We start from the raw sequence: 10,701 nt of genomic DNA, 5'->3' as shown, positions 1-10,701 counted from the left end.
TATATATATATATATATATATATATAATAATTAGCCATTACCAGTCCCCTGCAAGACAAAGGACTTAGACATGTCTTACCACTCTAGACTTTCTATGCCAGTCTATACCAGGAAATTTTCTTAGATCGTCAATCCATCGTCTTCTCTCCCTTCCCCAGATTCTATGCAATCTCTGGGGACACATTTTTATTCTTCTTGGCCTACTTTTATGTGATTCCCATTATATATCCTTGGCATGTCCATTTCTTTTTCTTACTTCATGCTAATTTTAATAATGATAATAATTTCTTGTAATTATTTTTTTTCACTTTAGTTTGCTTTCCTATCCATGTTGCTCTTTCTGTCTGTATTATTATTCCCACCATTATTCTTTCCATAGCTGTTCTAGTTGTAACTAGTTTATGTTTTAAAGCTTTAGTAAGGCTCCAATTTTCTAAAACCTCTCTCTCTCTGCCCTAATATGATCTTTGTAAATATTTTATATTTGACTGAGCAAACGTATTGGTCTGTAACCTTTGAGGATTTTGTCTGTCTTTTCGTGAATTAATATAATGACAAAGTTTTCCCAAACTGTTGGCATAGAGTATTCTTGCAAGCATTTTTTGTAAAGTTTAGCTAGTTCTTTTATTATGAAATCTCCCCTACCTTATTAAATCCAGTGTTAAGCCATTTACTCTTGCTTCTTTTGATACTTATGTTAGAGAGAGAGAGAGAGAGAGAGAGAGAGAGAGAGAGAGAGAGAGAGAGAGAGAGAGAGAGAGAGAGAGAGAGAGAGAGGAGCATGACTCTATTTTGTATACACACTCCTTAATATTGACTGAATTACTACTCCCCATTTCTAATATATCTTTCATGACTGCAATACTACAATGATTTGCACTCATTTTGCCAAATTAACGTAACTCATCTTTTCCACCCGATAAAATTCTTGCAAAATTACTTAAATCTTTCACTAGTGAACCACTGTACACAATCTTTACTTCTACCATTTAATTACATCTAGAATACTTATATTTCAATACTGTACAGTACTAAAGTTAGTGAACTATGAAATAGTCGACGGCAACAAAATACTTATGCTATAAATATTTAAAACTTATGATAATTAAATCTAAATAAAGCTAAGGATTTGAATTTCTTCAGTTAAAAAACCATTATAGTACTTACAGTTTTTGGAGCAACAAAACAAAACAAGACACTTTCTGGCGAGATGATCTGTCACTGAAGTGCACTGAATAGAAATAATAACAGCATAAACAACTGAAAAAGAATAATTATACTATGTAAATTGACAATGTTAAAAAAACAATGCAATCCTTTACTGAAGCTCAACAATATGGGGAACGATATCCACAAGAGCAGAGATGGTGTTAATCAATTGATAGCACTTATGGGTCTACCTGCTCATCCACTCACCGCACCCTTTCTTTGGAGAATTTTTTTCCTATACTCATTTCATGACAAATAGAGCGCCACTCAAGAGAGAGCATGACATCAATGTACTTTCTTCCAAATCTACTAGATTTGTCCTTGAGTCATACTCCACATGTTCATCAAGTTTTGTTGAAATATGCTCTGTAGTTTTTGCATAATGTTCACAAACAAAAAATAAATTAACAAAATATTTGCCATTTACTTAAAATTGCAATTATTTTCAAAGTACTGCTGTGTAATTGCACTTAAATTAACGCTACCCAAAATATTAGATTCATCCTTGGGTCGTACCCAACATGACTACAAAGTTTGGTCAAAATCAGTACATTTGTTTTTGTGTAATTACTCTCAAACAAAAAATAAACTAACAAACAGACAGGGGTGAATACATACCATTTGTAAAATCTTCAACTTTGGTGAAGGCAATAAGTTAGACAACGGGTGGTATGAGTTGTAAAAAAAATAGTTCAATTTTATTCATCTTTCAATTATTCTCCATAATGATTCATAGTATTTAACTGAAGACCCCAAAGACCTACTATACTGAGGTGCTCCTCCTTCCATATTTTTTTAATTTTCTTGAAGTTGGGATTTTCTATGCGGGTTTAGGATCGCTTGGGGGACGCTTTAAGTCGAGAATACAGGTAATAAATAAACGTACAGTAGCATTTTGTTAACTAAGTATTCACTAATGCAGCATAACACAGTGTAGAAATGCAAGGATCAAAGCATAGAATCATGGGAGTGACAGACTGTATTTCAAGAGCAAAATACTTCAATCGATTTATATTTTAAGAGTACAAGTATCAATACAATTGTACATATAATTAAAACAATATGTACAGTTTATATCAACAATCTAACACTTGCTCAACTGTAAATAGCACTACTGTAAATACAAATATACAATATCCATCTTTAAGATACATTCAGACACATTTTACATACAAACACACTTTTTTTTTTTTTGTTAATACTTCATCAATGCATCCTAAATAAATTGCAACATTCATGTCACAAGAAATTACAAAATCTAAAGCCTTTCTGCAATCATGACCGAAGACTTAGAGATAACACAATGCTCAGTAAGGAATTCTTTGTTAACACCACAAACACTTTAAGTAACACACTAAGGCACAAAAAGATAGAAATATGAGTATAATGTTTTCTCTTCAATGTATGATCAGGAATAATTAATGTGTTTCCAAGTTACATGCTCTGAAAAAGCCACTCAGGTAGAAGACAAACTTATTGTTACATGCCTCTATAGTCCATTTCTTTTAGCGATGCATATTTGCACCAACTCGCAGCGGTGCCCTTTTAGCTCGGAAAAGTTTCCTGATCGCTGATTGGTTGGACAAGATAATTCTAACCAATCAGCGATCAGGAAACTTTTCCGAGCTAAAAGGGCACCGCCGCGAGTCGGTGCAAATATGCATCACTAAAAGAAATGGACTATAGTACCTTCACATTTTAGCAAGGTTCATGTCTGGTTTCTTCATACCGAACATTTACGAAAAAGTTCTCATGAAATTCTATGATAATTGCATTTTTAGTTTGATTTACATTTAATCTATTAAATATTGGTATGAAGATATGAAAAATCATAATCCTGAAATAATGTATTCATGATCCTCTGTTTATTTCCACATATTTACTACGAAGATACATTACATTTGAAAGTTTCTAAGTAGAGGAAACAAGAAAAAACTGTACCATAACAACATTAGTAACTCAAACTTACAATGAATAAGACAATATGGTGAAATAAAATCTTTCAAATCTCATATCTTCAATAAGAAAAAAAAAAAAAAAATTTACAATAAAGTAACGGGAGGGAGCATCCCTACCAACAAGGTTTTATTTCTTACAAGTCCTCGAACATTTTTTTAAAAACAAAAATGTTACAAAGAACACCCAAGCAATGTATGAAAATAATTACCAAAAAAATTAACTATTACATTAAAATAGTGTTTCTGATATCAGTATTACTATAATACCTTCAATTTCCACTCTAGGAAAAAAAATAAAATGTATTAAATGGTAATGCACTGTAATTAAATGAGGTCTTATTCACGATTACTATATAATCTTCAAGGTTTGTTAAGGCTGCAGAAGAGAGTAACTTTTTCAAATTATCAGTCTTGGACCTTTCTTACTATTTTGCATGGTAAAATTTCAAATCTATTACTGTGTAGTTAAAGAACACCCAAGTGCTTGCACTATGAAACTTAGAACAGTATTGTAACAAAAGCTTTTTATTTCAATAAACAATCCTTAATATCCTATGTTTCCTTACGAGCCTTTAAAGGCATGTGACACGAATACATAACATGCTCAAAGACATGCTGGCAAAGGGAACTTATAAATTTTTTTTCTAAACCTCTAATGAATATGGCAATAAAAATTTTAGCTTCAGTGTGTTCTAAAATGCCAATTAATTCAAACTATCATATTGACTTCTGATAGAAAATGTCTATCATTCAATATAAGATCAACTTATCCCAACATTTTCTTTTCTTTACATTGATCAAGAAAAATTTCACTTTTATTTCACGTGTATCTCAAAATGGACTGCATAATACTAGAGCCAATACAAACATCACATAAAAAACAAAATTTCTTACTAACATGAACATTAAATGAGAGCATGACATTACTGTACATTAAATCCTCTAGTTATACATTATTTTCCCAAAACCTTTTAGCTATTCACTCTTTAGATACAAAACATCTGAAATTACAAAGTTTAAAGTATCCACTTTCTCCTCTTGCATTCTGTCATGTGCACAAATATATGAAAAATACGTAAAGAAGGAAGGAAAATATATGAATTACCAGCTAACATCACTCATGGCACCTTTGAGACATATCCAATGAATCTGTAATTAAACCAAAATATTTATATTTTTGATAAGATGGTGTTTTTCAAAAGCAAAAGAATATACAACACCTAAACACCTAAATATTTCTCTCATTACAACAATATTCATAATTATCTTAGCTAATTTAAAGTGAATACATAGTATCACTACTATAAACTAATGACTTCTGATGGAGAACTTAACGCTCTTATAAAATAATATAATTCAGTAATGCAACACAAATACATACAAAGTAAATATAAAACAAGACCAAATAAGAAACCTATCATGAATACTAATGAATATCCAGACTGAAAGTTTATATTATGAATGCAACATTTTTGAGCAAATTTACATGAAACAGTACCTTCATCAGTACCAATCTGAAAGTTGAGAGCAATCCAAACTTGATGAAGTTTATTCGGTATTAGCCAGAATGGTAATATAAAACTGAAATGGTTTGCATATTAACCGGAAAGTTTGAGAGCAAAATGAAAAAGTCTAAATCTACTATCAGTAGGCATATGAATCTTTGGCTGAAATTCATTTCTAATATATGAATAGAAATTCATCAATAACAGTTTTTAGGATAACTTACAATAATCAACAAAAACAGTATTCCATATTCACGCCGGATAAATCATTTTTACTTAAGGTGTTGTAAAATTGGACTAAAATGAAAAAAATACATCAGACAAATTACATCTGCTTACAGTACAGTGAACCCTCGTTTATCGCGGTAGATAGGTTCCAGACCCGGCCGCGATAGGTGAAAATCCGCTAAGTAGTGACACCATATTTACCTATTTATTTAACATGTATATTCAGACTTTTAAAACCTTCCCTTGTACGTAGTACTGTTAACAAACTACCCTTTAATGTACAGAACACTTAATGCATGTACTACAGTACCCTAAACTAAAACAGGCACAAATATTAAAGGCAATTTTATATCATGCGTTTCCTAAACACGCCAAAAAGCACGATAAAAAATGGCAACCAATGTTTTGTTTACGTTTCTCTGATCATAATGAAGAAACAAACTCATTTACTGTACACATCTGTGTATAGGTTAGTTTTTGCATCGATTATATTGATTATTCAGTACAGTATGTTGATTTTGTTATTACCAATATGTATATATATATATATGGGTTATGAAAAAAATCCGCGAAGTGGTGAATCCGCGATGGTCGAACCGCGAAGTAGCGAGGGTTCACTGTAAGCCAGAAAGCATTATAAAATGTCTTCCCTAAGTTTAATTTTTCCTTTTGAGGTACCTAAAAACCTTTAGTGTATATTAGGTAGAGCAAATTTTCTAAAATACACAGCCTTTAAAATTTTTGTTTTACTTACACAAGGACATAGGGTAAGAAAAGTTTTGTATAATAAAACTAAAACTATTTAAAGACTTACTAAAAGAATCTATGGTTATACAACTGTACCTATGGAGCCATACTTAGAATAACTAAATACAAAACCTTATATTTTAAGTATAATACAAATAATTAAATTTCAAACATTACACTAGCAATAGAGAGCTTACAATACTGAAACTAAAATTTACTTATAATATCCAATTTAACAATAATAAACATAAACACTTAACTTCCAAATATGCATACTGTATAATTTGCTTGATAAAGACTCTTGAATCTTCTATAAAAGAAAAAATGGGGTCATCCACTAGGCCAGAAAAATAGTGACCATATTATTCTACTCAAAATAAACCTGTTAAATTTCTTATACTACCAGTATATCAGATATTTCACAAATAAATATACAGGTACAGCACTAATATTACCAGCATTGTTGGGTGGCCAACCAGAGATAAAAGGTAAAAACTGTTGGCCAGTGGCATAGCTCACCTGCAATCAAGAAAACGTGCCAGGTTTGGCCAGAATAAACACCCCTTTTTCATTGTTGGTTATAAAAGTCATTCCCACCTCATATACAAGTTTATTCTAAGATCCTTTATTCAGAGATTGTAAATACAAAAAAATAACCACAAAATCTTTTACATTATTTATATTGATAAGTCAGTGAAGGTTGCTAGGGTCTTCAGACAATGAAAACAGCTGGTGTAAAATATAAAAGTCACTAAAACAAACCTTTACATTAATTAAAGTCAAATGATCGTAAGAAGAGGAACGTCTGGAAAAGTTTGTATTACACATGTAAATGTACAAAGCTTTTCCAGCCACCCATTGAGATACTACTGCTAGAGAGTTATTGAGTCCTTTGACTGGCCAGACAGTACTACATTGGATCCCTCACTCTGTTTATGATTCCTTTCTCCTTTGCCTACACATACACTGAATAGTCTGACCTATTCTTTCCACATTTTCCTTTGTCCTCATACACCTGACAACACTGAGATTACTAAACAATTCATCTTCACTCAAGGGGTTAATTACTGCAATGTATTTGTTCAGTGACTAATTTCCTCTTGGCAAAGGTAGAAGACTCTCTTTAGCTATGGTAAGCAGGTCTTCTAGGAGAAGGATATTCCAAAATCAAACCATTGTTTTCAAGTCTTGCGTGGTGCCATAGCCTCTGTACCATGGTCTTCCACTGTCTTGGAGTAGAGTTCTCTTGCTTAAGGGTACACTATTCTATCTTATCTCTCTCTCTCTTATTTTGTTGAAGTTTTTATAGTCTCTACTACATATGAAAGATGAATTTTATTTTAGTTGTTCATTACTTCTCTTGTAGTTGATTTCTTAATTTTTTTTCCTTATTTTTCACTGTCAGAGCCCTTGGGCTTATATCATCCTGCTTTCCCCTGTTGGAACCCCTGGGCTTATAGCATCCTGCTTTTCCCTGTTGGAACCCCTGGACTTATAGCATCCTGCCTTTCTAACTAGAGTTATAACTTTGCTAGTAATAATAATAATATTCAAAAGCTCTTGGGTAATGGTGCGAGTATGCAATCTGATCAGCTTCAGAAGTGCAAATCAAGATCGTGGTTCCTGTCATGAATGTAGGATCTGGCATCAAAGGTTGTAGCTCCAGTCATAAAAGTAACTAATCAAATGGCCTGGCTATGAAGAATGAGGTCATACTACTTGATGGAATGAATTTGGAGCTGAAGTGATGGTTGGCACGAAAGTGAGTATGTATGTTAAGATGGTTCCTGTTAGGGGCATGGGATTTCCCAAGAGAGTAGTTCCATTCAAGAGCAATGCTCAAGCCGCAAATTCAAGTACTGAAGATTTTGTCAACAAAGAAATTGTACAAGCGGTGCTGAACCCAGATGCATTCAAGGCTTCTTCCTATCCTGTTTTTCTCACTTTCTCTAGCATAACTTTAGGCTGGAACATTGCTCTGGAGTTTATCGTTGATGAAGCAGAAGTGATATAAAGAATATCTACCAGATACAAGGCGAGACACTGGATGCAGATCAGAAGCAATAATTTATGAATACAGTTGAAGAGTTGTATAATGAAAAAAGATAAAATACATACTATGAAATACATAATATAATTATCAAATGTAATCAGGAATACAGGTAACAAAATAATTATCAAATGTAATCAGGAATACAGGTAACAAAATAATTATCAAATGTAATCAGGAATACAGGTAACAAAATTTACAAATATGGCAAAGTAATAAATGCAAAAAAAGTAATATGCAAAAGAATTACCACAAGAGTTAATTTACTTATGTGACTGGTACATTGTAGTAAAAGTACAAAATAAAATTATAGAAAGAACAGAATTACCCTCTTAAACACCAGGCCATAAAATGGTTGTAAATAAAAGTGGCAAAAATTGGCACATACAATACAGAGTACCAACAAGACTCTCTCAAACTACTGAAAAATTACTTACCTTAATTTCCTATCTAATTAAGAATACTATTTCATATGTCAATGATGGCTTCCATGGGCATTAAAATTATTCTTATTATGGATGAAACTCCTTCAATACCAAAGATGAACTCCCTAACCAAACACCACTCTTATATCATAATGGTGAATGAAAATAAACACTATCAAAAATGGGTCAAGGAAAAATCTTTGCTGTAAGAATATGAAAAATAAAAGGGGTAACCTGGGCCCAGTCATGGGGGCGTCTTCCGGTCCCCGGCCTTATTTTTCCGGAGGAATGATGAACTCGTGATTTACTTTGATGCATGAAATGGGTTATATGTAATGATTAGGTTAGTGGTAAGAAGAAATAAATAAAATTTGAAAAAAATCATACCTTTGATATCTAGGACATTATATACTGTATCTTGCCACTAAAAACGAGACTACTTAAATTTCATACCATGTAAATTAGAGTTTACTCAGTTTAAAGAATTTACTGTATTTGCTTACCAAGTTAATCAAGAAATTATAAAAGGTGACCATACACATTTCAATTAACTATCAAGTAGGAGTATATTCAGTACAATATTAAAGTTTCCTTTGTGGGAAAACAAGTTCACATACTCATTGAGCTAGCCATAGAGATAAAAGAGTGATTGAGAACAGATAATTCTTTGATTTCATAACATACAAGGGCATCATCTATTTAAAAATGGAATGCATCAACATAGATGGATATGTAACAAAAATGCCTAAATCATTATTAAGCAAATAACTCGGATTACATCATTGGCTAACTAAATTCAAATCAAACTTCTTACCAAAATAAGGTGATGTGCGAGACATCTTCAAGACAAGCCTGTGCAATTACCACCACGCCATGAGATTAAACGAAAGTGATCTTAAATCTAAGATCAAATGGATTGCATAGTACTGTACTTCTGATAACTAATTGCAAAAGCATAACAATATGAGGATAAGCAAATAACTCGACTAATGTATAAATATGTTGCAAGATACTAATACAAACAAAATACTGGAAATAACTTTCCCCATTTTCTTAAAAGGATATACTGTAATTCTCTGAGTTTTGGGGCCATCAGCCCCTTACTACAACTCTACTAAAGCAATGTCAGGTGAAATCTCAAAAAGTCAGTGCTTATGAAGAAGTATATATGCCTTGAGCATGATAGAAAATTTACAGGTTTCCTACACTCCATGAATGATAGAAAATACAGTTGATACAGAACTGGCCATATGAGGTCATAGTTTGAATTTGTAACAGTTTTTCACAACATTAGGGACTTCCTGGGTTGTTAATCTTGTTAATGGTGGGAACAATGACTTGGGTTCAACTGTAAATCACTGAAATAATAAATTTTTACGAAATACAAACAACATGGTTTCACCATAAACCTCTTTTCTAAATCAGCTCACTCAAACAGAAGTACAATTACATTGTACTACTCAGACAAGAGTAATTAGGAACATAAAGACAGAATGTGAGATCATCAAAGAAATGTTAAAAAACTAAAAAAAAAAAGATATGAAGATAGGAAAATGAACCCAAAATAATAACTACATCAAATCACTCGTGCCTACAGACAATATGATCTATTTCAACAAGTCCCTTTATAGTAAATTTCCATTGGCAAAAACATTATCTGGATCAAAATAATTCTTAATAGCCTTTAAAGCTCCAAGACTAGGTTCCGAGTAGGTTTGGCTCATAAACTGACGACGGATTTTCCCAACGCCATGATGATGGGAGATGCTTCCTCCGCAGGCTAATATCTCATTACGGGCATTCCCCTGAAATGATTTCAATTCTCTTTACAAACAAGTCTTATAAATAAAAGCATTTCACCAGTCTTAATTCAACTACTTCACTTAATATTACCTATCAGTTTTAGCAAACACAATAAATCTATTCATTCTAACCAATTATTTGCTTTTCTGTGTTTCCAAAATTGTCCTGGATGCTTCAGTCTCACTTCACTTAAAAGCATTTCACCAGTCTTAATTCAACTACTTCACTTAATATTACCTATCAGTTTTAGCAAACACAATACAGTAAATCTATTCATTCTAACCAATTATTTGCTTTTCTGTGTTCCCAAAATTGTCCTGGCTGCTTCAATCTCCCTTCACTTAAAGTGAAAACATAGCAATCCAATGGAAATGTTTACAATCAAGCAATCTCATGGGTCTCAACAGCATATAGAATTTTCCTTTGTGTTATCCTATGACCATGAGCTGTTGTGTAATCCTATCCTTACCTTTAAAAAACAGGTAAGATCTCACCAAGTTGGATTCGAGCACTTCGGAAACCTCCATCAGTTACTATGGATCTGACGAGTAAGGAATGATCCTGTGTTTCAGTCTCATACAGTACCGTGAGCTGTACTTGCATGTGGACAAGACTGACTTTTTAGCCTATTTTGTGTACAGCATTACAATACATCACTGTACAGTACATGCTCACATGTCATGCGACGACACCAAATCTTGTTTCCACACATACACCACATATTATGCAACTTTTATTTATGCTACATTGCACTAGGGTATGATACCTTACAATCC

At 32.6% G+C, this 10,701-nt stretch overlaps 1 protein-coding gene across 1 annotated transcript in view; it reads right to left on the bottom strand.

The window, feature by feature from the left end:
- Window positions 1-6,241: 6,241 nt before the first annotated feature.
- LOC137624501 (alkyldihydroxyacetonephosphate synthase, peroxisomal-like) overlaps window positions 6,242-10,701 on the bottom strand; it is a 61,676-nt gene continuing 57,216 nt past the window's right edge. Inside the window, exon 13 of the mRNA XM_068355315.1 lies at window positions 6,242-9,927. Coding sequence (XP_068211416.1) covers window positions 9,748-9,927 — 180 coding nt within the window. The 3' untranslated portion in view covers window positions 6,242-9,747. The remainder of the gene's footprint in view (window positions 9,928-10,701) is intronic.

This window comes from Palaemon carinicauda, chromosome 2 (genome assembly GCF_036898095.1).
Source record: "Palaemon carinicauda isolate YSFRI2023 chromosome 2, ASM3689809v2, whole genome shotgun sequence".
In the NCBI taxonomy this organism is placed as follows: Eukaryota; Metazoa; Arthropoda; class Malacostraca; order Decapoda; family Palaemonidae; genus Palaemon; species Palaemon carinicauda.
The sequence above is the reverse complement of the archived record's forward strand: the minus strand, read 5'-3'. Positions and strand labels throughout refer to the sequence as shown.